The 18,274-nt window shown below is 38.6% G+C and overlaps 1 protein-coding gene across 1 annotated transcript in view; it reads left to right on the forward strand.

The window, feature by feature from the left end:
- Positions 1 to 18,274, forward strand: part of LOC309633727 (uncharacterized protein) — a 1,009,062-nt gene that overhangs the window by 101,872 nt on the left and 888,916 nt on the right. The window contains exon 4 of the mRNA XM_082402982.1: positions 13,822 to 13,921. Coding sequence (XP_082259108.1) covers positions 13,822 to 13,921 — 100 coding nt within the window. The remainder of the gene's footprint in view (positions 1 to 13,821; positions 13,922 to 18,274) is intronic.

Consider the following 18,274-nt stretch of genomic DNA (forward strand, 5'->3'; position numbering starts at 1 on the left):
TTAATAAGTAAAGACATGAGACTATTGCTGTGTGCCCTCGCACGTGCCAGGCTCTGAACGTCACACACATGGTCACTGGTATTGGTATTTTCTAACAAGTAACCAAATCTATGGAGGTAACACAAGTGTATTTCTTGCTCCTATTTCAGACTGTAACCATTTAAGTGACCAAGTTACTTGACATTCCTGGTACTTCTTTTCCAAAGGGTCACTCATGGATCTGGGCTCTTTATGTAAAGAAAAATAATATATATAATTTCCCCTCTTTCTGACTGCTGTCTTACAGTCTCAGCCAATGAAAACCAGTGTGCAAGCCATTGCAAACTTGGCCTGAGTATAAATGTAGCTCATTGCGATTGTTCTCTGCTCCTGAGCCCCCCATGGCTGTTTCTGATGTTGAAAGTGTTCTCTAATGTGTGATGTTTACTCCACGCTAACCTTCCTTTTTGCAATGCATTTGTGTTCTGAAGAACAGTTGACAGCTGTAAGGGCTGACAGAAGTGCCACAAAGGAAGTATTGGGGGATTTGATAGGGTATGAAGATCAACAGGCATTTAGGGACTGGTACCTGGGAGGACTGGGCAGCATGTTTTGGACTAGGACCAGGAAGACACTAGGATAGGAAGCATGGTGTGATTCCAGAGGATCTGAGAGTTTGGAATAGCCATCGTCAACATCCCTAGGGGAGTCATGCTCTAACACTGGGACTGAGCTAGTTAGCATATCTCACTCAAGTAGACATCCCCATATGCTAAAAGTCATTTACAAAATAGGTGTCCTCTTAATTACGTTTATTATTGAAAAAAACAACAACAAAAAAGGCTAGCTAATAAATGTATGAATAAATGAATAAATAAGGTCTCTCATACTTTTGTACTACATAGCAATGAATATATATTATCTTTTTGTAAATACATATAATATATTATGTATTTTCTTTCCATTTTCTATTTTATTAAATACTTTGGACAAGATCATTTTAAATGCTTCATATTGTCAAGAATGTGAATAAACATGCACTTTACTGCCTTTGGGAGAAAATTCAGTATCAGGCAACTTTTCCAGTGGCATAGTGCTTTTACTTTTAGGAACATATTCTAAGGAAACAACCATAGATATGTGCAAATATTAGGTATTATTTATAATAGTGAAATCTGGTAATTGACCTCAATGTCCAGCAATTGCAGACTGATTTACGGAGTGTTGGACAGGTAATCAAGGTCAATATTCTGATCCCTCAGGATCATAACAGGGAACAGAGTAGCTGAATCAGTTGGTGAAAGACAGACATGCAGGAAAACATTTCGGAGTTTTGTCAAAGGAAGTCAGAACAAATTAAATGGAGAAAGGAAAGTGTAAGTTAAGCCAGTGGACTTCAAAGGAGATGCCTTTGAGAGTTAGTGACAGAATCAGGGTCATGAGAGGGAGGAGGAGCCTCCACTGGACAGAGCTGCATGTGTGAGGAAAGAAAAATGCGTAAAAATGACATTGAAGAACAAGTTGGCTCCACATGGAAAATGATAAAGGCAATGTGCAAGGATCTACTAAGCTATTTTTCTCTATAAAGGGTATTATGTGGGACCCAGTTAATGAGCACTAGCCCTGCTTGCTGAGAAAATTGGCTTAAAATAGCTCGTTCATTCCCCAGGGTGATGGTCCAGGTTGCTGATGCTGCCACCATCATCAACCACCAGAGATGTGGTGCCAGCTGGGCAAGAAAGATCACTTTGCTGAGTGCTGGAAGGACTGATTCAATAGGTATAGGGGCTGTGGGCTCCTGTGGCTGCCTTTAGCATCTGGATGAATGATGTAACCTGAAAGTTTGGGAGAGTCAACACCAATGGGAGAAAGAAAATAGTAAGGAGTCAGCAGATAAACTCTTCTTTTCCATACTGTCCTGAGAAGTTCTGGTATTATTGGCATCTCTAAAATTATCCTTTGTGATTGAGCATTTGGCTGAACTTGCTGCCAAATGTTGGTCTGTTGAGTAATACTTCCCTTCCTATTTGCTCTCCCTTCTTCCCTGCTTTTTTTTTCTCCCATCTCCTGCTTCTCTGAGATTGCACTCCCCACCCTGTGCAATGTTAGCATATAGGTTGATTTTCAGGGAACCAGAAGTATCACAGTATATAAAGATAGGTCTTTAGAACACAGAACAGCATAAAAATAAAAAGTAAAAGCGCATAAATTATATGATGAGATTATGAGACACAAATACTTAACTGAACAAAAACTAAGGAGAATAATAAGACAATGGGGAATAAAGCTCCAAGTACTAGATTATTGTGAAGAAAACTACTAAAGGTAATTAAAGGGAAAACAATTGAGTGTTGAAGTAGAAACAATTTTGAGTTAGATAAGATAAAATTTCTCTTATGGTGGGTGATTTTAAAGACTCAGTGAGCTAGTCAACAGGTACTTATTGAGCTCCAACTTTGCAGGAATGTTAGGGAGTATGGACACTTCTTTGGATATTTTCAATCTTTATTTTTTGTCCGTGCCACGTGATTGGCAGTATCTAGTTCCCCGACTAGAGATCGAACCCTTGCCCCCTGCAGTTGAAGTGTGCAGTCTTAACCACTGGCCTGCCAGGGATGTCTGGATATTTTCAAGTTGGAAAAAATAAAACCTCACAAAAACACCAGAAAGGATAATCCTTAAAAGAACAAAACAGGTACAGAGTTTCATAGGCGCCTAGTCTCTCTCATTCTGTGACTGTGCGTTTTGGTAAAATATAAGAGTTTGCCCACTTTCACACAGAACAAAAGAGAAAATGCCAGAATTTTCTTGTGAGTACCAAAGCTCATGGCCAAGGCAGGAGAGACACTGATTAGGGAAATGAGACTTGAAAATGAGAAAAAGAAGAATCACAGGTGACAGATGTACCAAGAGAAAAATAGAATGGCTTAAACTTAGGACAAATGATCAGGAAAAATGGAGAGAAATAAGACATCTGCAAAGACCAAAAATAAAACCAAGTTCATAATGAGCAAATCAAGGGAGGAGGAAATGTCGTAACACACAAAGACAGTCATTCACTGTCCTCAATGTACCATTTCTGAACCATTAGAGAAGAAATTAAAGTATTCATGTGGCTATAAAGCATGGAGCTGTCCTTCTGATGGTTTGGTATTAGTTGTTCCTGGAGAACTGAGACTACCCTTATGGGCCTCTATTGCTCTCCAGGTAGGAAACCTCTCACTACCTGCATACCCTCAGGTCCTTGAAGTGTTGGTGGAAAAAACTTTATGCTTGACATTTGAACATCCAACAAAGAAAATTAATCTTCCCATAAAACTAACAGGAGAGTCAAATTGATTTTAGGATTTTTTCTTTTTTCATTTTTTAAATTGAAGGCTAGTTGATTTACAATGCTATGTTAATTACTGCTCTACAGCAAAGTGATTCAGATATATATATATATACACACACATTCTTTTTTAAAAACAGTCTTTTCCATTATGGTTTATCATAGGATATTGAATATATTTCCCTGTGCTATACAGTAGGACCTTGTTGTTTATCCACTCTATATATAAAAGCCTACATCTGCTAACCCCAGCCTCCCACTCCATCCCTCCCCCAGCCTTCTCCCCCTTGGCAACCACCAGTCTGGATTTTTCTTAAAAAGAAATCATCCATTGTGTATTTCTAAATAATATGATGTGTTTATGAATACGAGTAAATCAATCTGAGGAGAAAAGTGAAGGACCTAGAGGATAGTCGTGGAGACCAGGATTAGTCTTAGGCATGCTGAGAAAGTAAGGAACATTTAACTGTCTCTTCCTACTCTGTCCCTCTCTTCTCCTTGGTGAGTGCTATAGACTGAATGTTTGTGTTCCTCCCTCCCCAAATTCATACGTTGAAACCTAATCCCCAATGTGATGATATTTGGACGTAAGTGCTTTCAGAGATGATTTAATCTTGAGGATGGAGCCCTCATGAATGGGATTACCAGCACACTTTGGCGATATTGTGGGTTTGGTTCCAGACCACTGCAATAAAGAGAATATCACAACAAAGCAAGCCACACAATTTTTTTGCTTTCCCAGTGCATGTAAAAGTTATGTTTACACTATACTGTAGTCTATTAAGTGTGCATTATGTCTAAAAAATGTACATACCTTAATTTAAAATACTTTATTGCTAAAAAATGGTAACCAGCATCTGAACTTTCAGCCAGTCACAATCTTTTTGCTGGTGGAGGGGTTTGCATGCATGGATGGCTGCTGACTGATCAGGGTGGTGGTTGCTGAAGGTTGGTGTGGTCGTGACAATTTCCTGAAATTAAGACAACAATGAAGTTTGCTACGTCGATTCACTCTTCCTTTCATCAACATTTTCTCTGTGGCATGCAATGCTGTTTGATTGTATTTCACCCACAGTAGGACTTCTTTCAAAATTGGAGTCAGTCCTCTCAAACCTTGCCACTGTTTTATCAACTAAGTTTATGTAATATCCTAAATCCTTTCTTGCCATTTCAACAATATTTGCAGTGTCTTTACCAGGAGTAGATTCCATCTCAATAAACCACTTTCTTTGCTCATTCAAGAAACAACTCCTCATCTATTAAATTTTTATCAAGGAGTTGCAGCAATTCAGTCACATTTTCAGGCTCCAGTTCTAATTCTGGTTCTCTTGCTACATCCACCACATCTGCAGTTACTTCTTTCAATGAAGTCTTGAACCCCTCAAATCATCCATGAGGGTTGGAATCAACTTCTTCCAAAATCCTGTGTATGTTGATATTTTGGCCTCTTCTTACGGATCATGGATGTCTTTAATGGCATCTGGAATGGTGAATCCTTTCCAGAAGGTTTTCAATTGATTTTACTCAGATCCATCAGAGGAATCACTATCTATGGAAGCCATAGCCTTACAAAATGCCTTTCTTAAATAATAAGACTTGAAAGTCAACATTACTCCTTGACCCATGGCTGCAGAATGGATGTTGTGTTAGCAAGCATGAAAACATCATTAATTTCACTGTACATCTCCATCAGAATTTTTGGGTGATCAGGTGCATTGTCAATAAGCATTCATATTTTGAAAGGAATTTTTTTTTCTGGGAAGTAGGTCTCCACAGTGGACTTATATTCAGTAAACCATATTTTTATACAGATGTGCTGTCATCCAGGCTTTGTTGGTCCATTTAAAGAGCTCAGGCAGAGTCCATTTCGTGTAATTCTTAAGGGCCCTAGGATTTTTGGCATGGTAAATGAGCATTGGCTTCAACTTAAAGTCACCAGCTGCATTAACCCCTAACAAGAGAGTCAGTCTGTCCTTTGATGCTTTGAAACCAGGCATTGACTTCTCCTCTATATCTATGAAAGTCCTAGATGGCATCTTCTTGCTTGCAATAGAAGAGCATTTCATCTACATTAAAACTTGTTGTGTAGTGGAGCCACCTTCATTAATCATCTTAGCTAGATCTTCTGGATAACTTGCTATAGCTTCCACATCAGCACTTGCTGCTTCCTCTTGCACTTTTATGTTATAAAGAAGGCTTCTTTCCTTAAACTTTATTTGCCAACTTCTGCTAGGCTTAATTTTTTTCTGCAGTTCCCTTACCTTTTTCACCCTTCATAGAAGTGAAGAGAGTTAGGGCCATCCTCTGGATTAGGCTTTGGCTTAAGGGAATGTTGTGGCTGGCCTGATCTTCTATCCAGACCACTACGTATTCATTCAGCCAGTCTGTGTCTTTTTGTAAAATTTACTTATTTTTATTTTATTTTTTAAAATTTATTTTTGGCTGTGTTGGGTCTTTGTGGCTGCATGTGGGCCCTCTCTAGTTGTGGTGAGTTGGGGCTACTCTTCATTGCAGTACATGGGCTTCTCATTGTGGTGGCTTCTCTTGTTGCAGAGCACAGGCTCTAGGCGCGTGGGCTTCAGCAGTTGTGGCACATGGGCTCAGTAGTTGTGGGTCACGGGCTCTAGAGTGCAGGCTCAGTAGTTGTGGTGCACGGGCTTAGTTGCTCCACGGCATGTGGGATCTTCCCGTACCAGGGCTTGAACCCACGTCCCCTGCGTTGGCAGGTGGATTCTTAACCACTGCGCTACCAGGGAAGACCCAGTCTGTGTCTTTGGGTTGGAGTGTTTAATCCATTCACATTTAAGGTAATTATTGATATATATGTTCCTATTACCATTTTCTTCATTGTTTTAGGTTTGTTTTTGCAGGTTTTTTTCTTTTCTTGTGTTTCCCACTTAGAGAAGTTCCTTTAGCATTTGTTGTAGAGCCTCGTTTGGTGGTGCTGAATTCTCTTAGCTTTTGCTTGTCTGTAAAGCTATTGATTTCTTTGTCGAATCTGAATGAGATCCTTGCTGGGTAGGGTATTCTGGGTTGTAGGTTCTTCCCTTTCATCACTTTAAATATATTGTGCCACTCCCTTCTGGCTTGCAGAGTCTCTGCTGAGAAATCAGCTGTTAACCTTATGGGAGTTCCCTTGTATGTTACTTGTCATTTTTCCCTTGTTGCTTTTAGTAATTTTTCTTTGTCTTTATTTTTTGTCAGTTTGATTACTGTGTGTCTCGGTGTATTTCTCCTTGGCTTTATCCTGCCTGGGACTCTCTGCACTTCCTGGACTTGGGTGGCTATTTCCTCTCCCATGTTAGGGAATTTTTTGACTATGATCTCTTCAAGTATTTTCTCAGGTTCTTTCTCTCTCTCTTCTCCTTCTGGGACCCCTATCATGCGAATGTTGGTGTGTTTAATGTTGTCCCAGAGGTCTCTTACGGTGTCTTCATTTCTTTTCATTCTTTTTTCTTTATTCTCTTCTGCAGCAGTGAATTCCACCATTCTGTCTTCCAGGTCACTCCTCCGTTCTTCTGCCTCAGTTATTCTGCTATTGATTCCTTCTAGTGTATTTTCCATTTCAGTTATTGTATTGTTCATCTCTATTTGTTCTTTAATTCTTCTAGATCTTTGTTAAACATTTCTTGCATCTTCTCAAACTTTGCCTGCATTCGTTTTTTGAGGTCCTGGATCATCTTCACTATCAATATTCTGCATTCTTTTTCTGGAAGATTGCCTATGTCCCCTTCATTTAGTTGTTTTTCTGGGGTTTTATCTTGTTCCTTCATCTGGGACATAGTCCTCTGTCTTTTCATTTTGTCTATTTTTCTGTGATTGTGGTTTTCATTCCACAGGCTGCAGGATTGTAGTTCTTCTTGGTTCTGCTGTCTGCCCTCTGGTGGATGAGGATCTCATTTTAACTGTGTTTTATCTTATTTGGAGCTGGTGATCTTCTTGGATGTGTAAGTTAATAATTTTCAGCAAATTTGGGATGTTTTCAGCCATTTAAAATATAGTTTTTCTGTTCCTTTCTCTCTTTCCTCTTTTCTGGTACTCCTATCACATATATTTTGGTATATTTGATACCAAATGTCCACATTTCTCTGAGGCTCGGATATTTTTCTTCATTCTATTTTTTTCTGTTTTTCAAATTGTATAATCTGTATCCATTTATGTGTCTTCAAGATTGTTGAGTGTTCCTTCTCTCAGTTCAAATCTACTGGTGAGTCCTTCCAGTGAATTTTTATTTTTATTAATATTTATACTACTTTTCAATACCAATATTTCCATTTTTTAAAAAATAATTTCTGCCTCTTTATTGGTATCTCTGATGAAACTGTGTCTTCATATCAGGCTTTACTTCTTTAAGCATGATTTACTTTAGTTGTTGATATATTTTTCAATGGTTGTTTTGAAGTCTTTGTCTGTTAAATCTGGTCCTTCTCAAAGTCAGTTTCTGTTGCTTGCTTTTTTGCCTGAGTATGTGTCAAACATTCCTCTTCCTTTGCACTTCTCATATGGTTGTTTTTGTTGTTGTTGAAAGCTGAACATTTTGGGTAATGTATTATAGCAACTCTGGATACTGATTCCCCTCCCTGCTCTCCTGGCTTGTTGTTATTTGCTTTTTTATTTGTTTTGTGACTTGGCTAAGATTATTTTTGTGAAGTCTATTTCTTCCACAGTGTGAAGCAGTGTGAAACCTCAGAGGGTCCATGAATGGGTTCATGGAGCTTCTCACATTGTCAACCTGGAAATGGACTTTATGTGTTTTGTCTACTACTAAGATATTTCTTGTGTTTATCTTGAATAATTAAAAAAATTGGAAATAGCAGCGTTTAGTATTCTGATTTTCTCTTTTCTTATCCTAAACGTGTTCCTTTTTAAAAATAGCATTTTTTTTTTTTTTTAAGATCATGATTTTAATGGCTGCTCTGCCATTTTACTCTGTTGGTACAACCAATTCTCTAGGGAGGCCCTTAACCATTCTTGCTGTTACAGTTTTCTGTCTTCTTTGCTCTGTGATCCTATGCTCTGTTAGCAGAGTTGTCATTCTAAAGCAAAGATATGATCTTTACCAGGGTTCTGTTGTATATAAGCAAGGCTACTGGCTATGGTGACATATGGCTCAAGCTACTCACTTCCAAGGTGCTGGTCCTGAGTGCAAGATGCAGTTCCACAGCCTTATCTTGGTGCTTAAGACCTTCACATACTACCCCAGCAACTTCTTTAGCCTTTCTCACTAATGAATCCTTCATTTTCTACCTGTATGGACACTTGCCCTCCCTTGCGCTACCCCAAATATTCTTGCCTCTGTGCTGTGGTTTTGCATTATGTTATCATAAATTCTTATCTCCCTTGTGTTACTGTTAGAGAATTACTGCTACAGACATTTTCCTGGGGCTTCCAGCCAAAAACTCTTCTTTCTCTCCTATACTGTAGTAGGTCTTTGTGATGAGTATTTTCTAGGGAGATTTATGCTCAGTCAAAATTATCACTTTAGATGACTGTAGTCATTTAGTAATTACTTTAGGTGTCTGGTCATTCTCTCCTATTTCCTTCCTCCTTTTTATTTGTTAAAGACCTCCTCTGTACCTAGCACCTCGCTTTGGAAGTGCTGGCATACCTTTTACACCATTAGAATAACAGTGTAGAGAAATGGACCTACATTAATTTTCTTCCTAGGGCAATCATTGTGGTTTTTCAAGCATAACATCCTTGTTTTTCATTAATTAAAACACATGGAATGTTTTATTCTTCATAAAAGACCTTGGTTGTTACTGGCAATTATTTAATTTTTTCGAAAATAAAAACAGTGTGGGGGTGGTATGGGGTATCAAGCAGCGAGTGTCCCCTTCAAAGAATAGCAAGAAGCAGGACACCGTGAGACCTGACTGTTTTGGGTGTAGACGTGGCAGCTTCTTTTTATGAAATCTAAAAACAGTTTTATCCTGTAGACAAAAGGAGAAAAAAACTTTAGAGACACAGATATTAACAGGTAACTCTGTATTCATTAAATAACTATGCATAGGATTGTGACCCAGTAGCTTACAGATCAAAATTTGAGTCAGGCTACAAGCCTGCCTCCTTCAGGATCACCTCATAGGCTATTTTTCAAGTATGCTTCTGATGTTGGTGGAGAGGGCAGGCGTATCAAGAAGAAGGAACTAATTAAATACTTTGTTACTGCCATGTTTAGTGAAATTGAGATAAATTCTCGCCAGGAACATTTTTCTTTATCAACTTGACCTTAAACGACTTTTTCTCTGACTCTACCCAGGACATCTTAAAAGCCTATGCCATTTTCTCCCTACAAAATATGCCTAACAGGATCCCCAAATAGTACAGACTATCAAGACAGAGATGTCTTCTGTTTGCTCTTTGGGTGGAAGGTTTTTAAGCACTACAAACTTTGCTAACAATCTGATGCCCAATGCCTTAGGTAAAGGCACTTAAGCGTAAAGAAGGTAACTCACTGTAAAGATGCCCAGAGATGACATATTAATCTGCTTGGGCTGCTTTAACAAAACACTACCGACTGGGTAGCTTAAAGAATAGATATTTATTTCTCATAATTCTGGAGGCTTAAAATCTAGCATCAAGGTGCTGGCAGATTCAGTTCCTGGTGAGGACCCTCTTCCTGGCTTGCAGGTGGCCACCTTCCTGCTGTGTCCTTACACAGTGGAGAGAGAGTGCGCAAGCTCTATCTCTTCTTATAAGGACACTAATCCCATCATGGGGGCCCCACCCTTATGACCTCATCTAAACTTAATTTCCTCCTAAAGGCCTGCCACCAAATAGCATTACTTGCGGGCTTCAACATATGAATTTGGGGAGTACATAAACATTCAGTACATAACAGGTGATCGCCCCCACATTTATCATTGGATTTTAAGATAATCATAGAGCCCACATCCCCAGCTAATGTAGGATGTGTGCACCTGTACACTGGGAGAGGGTTAACAACTCCTCTCTGAGAATCAGAGTTCAATAGTCCTGAGAGAAAACTTGGCAGGCAGGAAACTCTCTCTCTTTCCGTCTCTCTTTCCTCTCAGGCCTCTTTTGGGATATAATCAACATACCCTGCAATTAATCCATTTCAAGTGTACAATTCAACAGAGGAGTCCCTTTGTAAGTGTTGCGGGAAGGCTATTCTTAAATGAAACAAAAATGTGATACGAGAGAATGTTTGGGGATCTTTCTCACATAAAGAGAATTGATTAGTGACAATGACACCACCAGCTCAAAAACAGGAACACTGATGCTGTGAACTAAGACACCTAGGTTATTTTGTGAGAAATGCTTCATAGATAATTCTGAATGAATGTTGGCTGTTGTTCTTTGTTGGTTTAAATATAGGTCTTGGCCACTTGTATGCTTATATTGTTTTGGATGTTTTCTTGTATTCAGTTCAATTCAAAATGGGGTTATTTGCGATTGAACAAAATGGGGGATAATTTCACTGTGGGTCTAACATTTGGCTAGGACACAGGTAAGATGAATGTTATGAGAAAGATAGAGTGGAGGCATTGGCTAGGTCCACACTAACTAAGTCTCTAACAGGAAAACTTCTGTGTTTAGTTGGGAATTTTGTAATGTAGACTCTAATTCCATTGTGCGTCTTGTTTAGGCTGCTTTGCGGGGATGGTGACTGTCTTCTTCCCTGTACTCTGTGTGCTCTCACTACCTGCTGCCTCTGTACACAGACAGGCAGCTGCAATAATGAGGTGTAATAAATCAGATGCTGAGCTCATGGCAGGAGTTACACATTATTCAAGACTTTCACAGGGGAGCTTGGACTAAGACTATCCAGGTAATGCTGCAATCAATCACAGAGTAGAAAAACTGCCTCAGTCTGCCAAGCGAAATCAGAGAAGGCTGTCTCAGAACATTGCCAAGCGACCTTGTGGTGGGTGAAAGCAGCATGAAAATCATAAGGTGATAGGATACTATTTGGGCTGCCTCTCCTAATGGAAGTTTTGAGTGTATTACCTGGACTTTCCCTCTTTTCTAGCAGAAACAATTGTGATAAAATTACCTTGGAAGAACATTGGAAGTTTATTTTTGAGACTAGTCATCTCTTGTTCAATAGTAAGTGAATTTCACTGTGCTTGAAGTATTATAGTCAGTTTGAGTTATAAACAAACGCAAAACACATTGTCTTTAATTAGGAGATTCAAAAATGCCAATATTTTCTTATTTCTATCCCTCTTGTCAAGGAAACAGAAACTGCACATTGTAATATAAAAATCAGAATTACTCATTTGTTCATGGTCACTTACCTTCAAGTGTCTGAAGGAGGAGGGGAAGTATTGACAGGTGGGTCTCCATGAAAAGTTACATGTTTAAATAAGTTGTTTCAACCTAATTATATAGGATTTGTACTTTTAACTGATGCCTTTAAAATTAATATCAAATACAAAAAAGTGTTATGTTAATCAGAAGTCCTCAGATGCTGGCCCTAGTAGCCGGGAATAATTTTGGAACAAGGAACACGCTTATTATTATCCTTATTATCTACTTTAGTAATTCACGTGGCAAGAGTACTGTACTTAGCCTGTGTGGTAAAAATGTTAAGTTATCAATACAGGTGCTGTATAAACATGTTTATTGATAAAGCTAGTATGTTTAGAGTTTAGAGATTTCTATATGAAATTAGGAATATTTACACTGTGAAAAGTGAGAAGTGAAAAGAAAGGATCTTTCAGTTGTGAAAATTAGATATTTGGAGTCCTAAATGTTAAGACATTGTTAAATTGATGACTACAACAAGTCTCCATTTCCTGTAGACACACCTCTTTGAAATACATGGCTTTACTGTCCATGTTTTTAAGAGGTAGAGTCTTTTATCCCATTTATTTACCTAGAATGGCCTTGTGACTAGCTTTGACCAAAAGAATGTGGAGTGAGTAATATTTGTGACAATCTGATCTAGGACTCAAGGGGACTTTTGACTTCCTCTTACCCCATAGAATGTAGTGTGTCTGTGTGAGGAAGCTTGGTAGAGCCTCATAAAGGGTGAGACCACGTGGAGCTGAGATGGGATCTTCCAGCTGAGGTCCCTCTGGATGAATCAGTCCCCAGTTGAACAGCCACATGAATAATCTCAGATGAGACAAGCAAAAGAACTTTTCAAAAGTTCTTTTCAAAACTTGAGCCTGGCCCAAATAGAATTGTGAGCAAATATAATCCTGTTTTAGCCCCTTCTGGGGTACTTTGTTATGCAGTGATAGATACCTAACACAGTTATTCTAAATGCCAGCATGCAGGGTTAAGTCTAGTAAAAGGACTAAGAATTCATGATCTTGCTCTTTGTTTCTCTTAAATGCTCCATTTAACTAGTTTTCTGTTTTTGATCAACTGTTGTAAGGTACTACATGGTTAGGAAAGCTCAGCATTATCAACTTACAATCAGCTGTTCTTAAGGCATTTTATGCATTAGCCAATCCCACTATATGACTCCCATTACCTCCCTGTGTTTAATAATACCTCTCCTTCCAGTCTGGCGTCCTCTCTTTGTAGACAAAAAGACTACAGGGTCTATCGTTTGTTGATCTTTCAGTCTCCGGTTCTCAGTAGAGTGCCTTCCACATGTACTGTTCAGTGGGCGATTATTGATTGATTGGGTACATCTTTGTTGTGCTTCTGCCAGAGTCTATGGTCTTTGCTGGCAGGTAACTCATTCTCTGACTCCAGGATCCAGATAACTTCCTGGCCCATGGCAGATAATCAATGCATTCTTGGGATTGATGGATGCCTTTTGCTTATTTCTCTAATCTCTGTCAAGGAAAAGTAGAGGAAAGTTATATACAAAAATAAATGATTTTACTTTTGTGAGAGCCAAAAAAGTACAGTGTGAATCCATCACCTTCAATGAATTCCTGGCTCAGACCACTGCATGTTAAATGGTAAAGTAACTGCAAGTACTCTAAGACTTCTGCAGTGAGAAGGGGAGCATCATTTCAGGAACAGATAATTGTAAGTTACCTTTTGTTTTTTTTTTTTTAATTTATTTTTAATTTATTATTTAATTTATTTATTCTTGGCTGCACTTGGTCTTCACCGCTGTGTGCAGGCTCTCTCCAGTTGCGGCGAGCGCGGGCCACTCTCCGTTGCCGTGCACGGGCTTCTCATTGCGGTGGCCTGTCCTGTTGCGGAGCACGGGCTCTAGGCGCATGGGCCCCAGCAGTTGTGGCACTTGGGCTCAGCAGTTGTGGCTCGCGGGCTCTAGAGCGCAGGCTCAGTAGTTGTGGCGCACGGGCCCAATTGTGCCGTGGCATGTGGGATCCTCCCGGACCAGGGCCTGAACCCATGTCCCCTGCACTGGCAGGCGGACTCCCAACCACTGTGCCACCAGGGAAGCCCTGTAAGTTACCTTTTAAAATCTCCAGTTGGTGCATATATTTAAAAGTGAAATATGCATGCTAGTGGGCTCCATCTCACAACAGTGAGAGCTTCCTGCTCTTCCTGTCAGTGCCTGACAGTTCATGTTTTTCTTAATACTCAGTATGCCTTCTGTCCCCTACTAGAATAGGTGACTTTAAGAAGAGGACCTCCACCGTGATGATGATGGACTGGAAGGGTTCTGAAGGAGATGTGAGAACAAGTTGCCTCACTTCCGTTCTGAAAGTGAGCAGAAGCACAGCCAAGTAGTCGGGAAGAGCCAGCAGGGCTCTTGGGTTGTAGGCATTGTCCCATTGTGTTCAGAAAATCCCCTCTGGCTTTGTTGGATATTCCCTGTTAGATTCTTTAAAGTAACAAAACAACCCTCTGTTTTGAGGAAGAGAGGAAAGTGACTGATGTGTGACGTATGGACTGCCCACATACTCATTAAGGGTCATATAATGTATGCAGTCAAAACTTTAGAATTAATGAAAAGAATGTTGGTGGTAGAGATTTAGGAAGGATCTAGAAGCAGGTACTCTCTTCAGGGGGTTGCCCGTTCTAGTGACCACCTAAAGAGCTAGAAGTCATGCACGTGAATCATTAGCATCAGGCCAGTGAAAGAGGATTCTGGGAACAAGCCAGCTCTGAAGATGGAAAAGCATTCCTTTTACCAGATAAGTATGACCCTAGGCCTAAATGAAATACATTTAGATCTCACTTAGATTGTGACATCCCGATGTCTGAATTAGGAAAATTACAAGTTTGCTGGATGTTCCTATTTCAATATGGATTGAGGGGATAAACATCACATGCAAAGATTTTTGGAAAGTACAATTTGATGACCTCAGCATGCAAGGCATAGACCAGAATTCCAAATCTCACAGATGTTTTCTTTTGGCTGATATTAAAAATAGTCCTTCCAAACTTTGTTTTGGTTTGTTCTCACCTTTTGGCTATTGTGAATAGTGTTGCTATTAATATTTATATAGAAGTTTTTACTTACACACCTGTTTGGAATACATACCTACGAGTAGAATTGCAGTAATTCTAAGTTTAATTTTTTTAGGAAATGTCAGACTGTTTTCCATACTGATTGTACCATTTTCTATTCCCACTAGCATTGGACAAGGGTTGTGATTTTTCCGCATCCTTGCCAACAGTTGATATATTCCACTGTTTTGATTATAGCCATCCTAGTGGGTGTAAAGTGGTATCTCCTTATGGTTTTGATTTGCATTTCCCTAATGAATAATGATGTGGAGCATCTTTTCATGTGCTTGCTGGCCATTTGTATATCTTCTTTGGAACAGTATCTATTCAAGTGCTTTGCTTATATTATAACTGAATTGTTTGTCTTTTTGTCATTGAGCTGCACGTAGCTTGATATTTCCTGTTCTTGTCCTTTATATGAGTGAGATGGTGCAGCATGTACTCTCTTGTCATGGGTTCCTTTTGCATAATATTGTGTTTTTGTATTCATCTGTATTATTACACATGGTGGTAGAGCATTTATGCTCGTTGCTGTGTTATTTGCCACTTTACATTTGTAATTTATTCTCCTTTATGTTTTTGATGGACATTCTATAGTTTCCAGTTTTTGGCTATTCCAAATCACACTGCAATAACAATTCTAACGGCTCATAGTGAGCATTTCTGTACATGCCTGTTGGTGCTGGCAGCTGTGGAAGGATTGACTGACAGCAGTTTATACCACAAAGCAATTAGTCTGAGTGATCTGGAGCCTTGGACACAGATGTTATCATGGGTTATTATTTCTAACGGAGTTGTTTCCTTAAAGGAGGACTCATGACACTTAGCAACCACCTCTCTCTCCAGTTGAAAGCATGTTGACGCGTAGGTGTCTGCACCTCCAGGTTATAGGGTTTCTTTTTTTCTTTTTCTTTTTTTTATTGAAGTATTCTTGATTTTCAATATTATATTCTCAATAGTTTCAGGTGCACAACATAGTGATTCACTATTTTTATAGATTATACTCCATTTAAAGTTATTATTATAAAATATTGGCTATATTCCCTGTGCTGTACAATAGATATTTGTAGCTTACTTATTTTATACATAGCAGTTTGTGCCTCTTAATCCGCTACCCCATTTTACCCCTCTCCCCTTCTGTCTCCCTATTGGTAACCAGTAGTTTGTTCTCTATAACTGTGAGTCTATTTCTGTTTTGTTGTATTCATCTGTTTGCTTTATTTTTTAGATTCCATATACAAGTGGGAACATACAGTATTTGTCTTTCTCTGTCTGACTTATTTCACTAAGCACAATACCCTCCAGGTTCATCCATGTTGTTGCAAATGGCAAAATGTCCTTTTTTTAGTGGTTGAGTAATATTCCATTGTATATATATACCACATATTCTTCATCCTTTCATCTGTTGATGGACACTTAGGTTGCTTCTATATCTTGGCTAATGTAAATAGTGCTGCTATGAACTTTGGGGTGCATGTATCTTTTTGAATTAGTGTTTTTCTTTTCTTTGGATATATACCCAGAAATGGAATAACCGAATCACATAGTAGCTCTATTTTTAGTTTTTTGACGACCTCCATTCTGTTTTCCACAGTGGCTCACCAATTTACCCACCACCGTGTATTAAGATTCCCTTTTCTCCACATCCTCACCAACCAGGTAATAGGGTTTCTCAAGGTCAGAAATAGCCTTATTTTTGTTAGTTCCTCTGTCACAAACAGGATTGTGCCTTCTGTAGATTTAATAGATGCAATGGAGGCGTATGGACTAGATACTTATGGAATATTAATAAAAATGAAAGATCCACATACAATAAACATCTGAAGACTTGCTAAGACATGGTGTTTTCTTTCTTTTCTGCTTGTCCCTAGAACTTTGGAGTCTGTAATTTCTTGGACTCCTGTATGGAATGCTCTTATATGCAGCTAATCAGCATCTTTAACTCCTGCTCCATGTGGATCCAGAGTGTAGACTTTCTGCAGCAGCCCTCTATGGACATCTTTACCCTAGTACTAGACAGCTATTTCTTAGCACTTTAGCACTTTAAAAATACTTTAGATTAATAGTGATGAGAGTGGACATCCTTGTCTTGTTCCTGATCTTAGAGGAAATGCTTTCAGTTTTTCACCATTGAAGATGATGTTTGCTGTGGGTTTGTTATATATGGCCTTTATTATGTTGAGGTAGGTTCCCTCTATGCCCACTTTCTGGACAGTTTTTATCATAAATGGGTGTTGAATTTTGTCAAAAGCTTTTTCTGCATCTATTGAGATGATCATATGAGGTTTTTTTCCTTCAATTTGTTAATAAGGTGTATCACATGGATTGATTTACGTATATTGAAGAACCCTTGTATCCCTGGGATAAATACCACTTGATTATGGTGTATGATTCTTTTAATGTGTTGTTGGATTCTGTCTGCTAGTGTTTTGTTGAGGATTTTTGCGTCTATATTCATCAGTGACATTGGTCTGTGATTTTCTTTTTATGTGATATCTTTGTCTGGTTTTGGTATCAGGGTGATGGTGGCCTCTTAGAATGAGCTTAGGAATGTTCCTTCCTCTGCAATTTTTTGGAAGAGTTTGAGAAGGATAAATGTTAGCTCTTCGCTAAATGTTTGATAGAATTTGCCTGTGAAGCCATCTGGTCCTGGACTTTTGTTTGTTGGAAGAATTTTAATCACAGTTTCAATTTCATTACATGTGATTGGTCTGTTTATATTATCTATTTCTTCCTGGTTCAGTCTTGGAATGTTATACCTTTCTAAGACTTTGTCTGTTTCTTCCAGGTTGTCCATTTTATTGGCATACAGTTGCTTGTAGTAGTCTCTTATGATGCTTCGTATTTCTGTGGTGTCTGTTGTAACTTCTCCCTTTTCATTTCTAATTTTATTGATTTGCATCCTCTCCCTCTTTTTCTTGATGAGTCTGGCTAAAGGTTTATCAATTTTGTTTATCTTCTCAAAGAACTAGCTTTTTAAAAAATTGATCTTTGCTATTGTTTTCTTTGTTTCTATTTCATTTATTTCTGCTCTGATCTTTATGATTTCTTTTCTTCTACTAACTTCCATGCTAGCATTGGAAGTCCTATCCATGGCAATCAGAGAAGAAAAAGAAGTAAAAGGAATCCAAATCAGAAAAGAAGAAGTAAAACTGTCACTGTTTGCAGATGACATGATACTATACATAGAAAATCCTAAAGATGCCACCAGAAAACTACTAGAACTAATCAATGAATTTGGTAAAGTTGCAGGATACAAAATTAATGCACAGAAATCTCTTGCATTCCTATGCAGTAACAACAAAAGATCAGAAAGAGAAATTAAGGAAACACTTCTATTCACCATTGCAACAAAAAGAATAAAATAGCTAGGAATAAACCTACCTAAGGAGGTAAAAGACCTGTACTCAGAAAACTATAAGACACTGATGAAAGAAATCAAAGGTGACACAAACAGATGGAGACATATACATGTTCTTGGATTGGAAGAATCAATATTGTGAAAATGACTATACTACCCAAAGCAATCTACAGATTTAGTCCAATCCCTATCAAATTACCAATGGCATTTTTCACAGAACTAGAACAAAAAACCTTAAAATTTGT

Source organism: Balaenoptera borealis (genome assembly GCF_965194805.1).
Source record: "Balaenoptera borealis genome assembly, chromosome: 8".
In the NCBI taxonomy this organism is placed as follows: domain Eukaryota; kingdom Metazoa; phylum Chordata; class Mammalia; order Artiodactyla; family Balaenopteridae; genus Balaenoptera; species Balaenoptera borealis.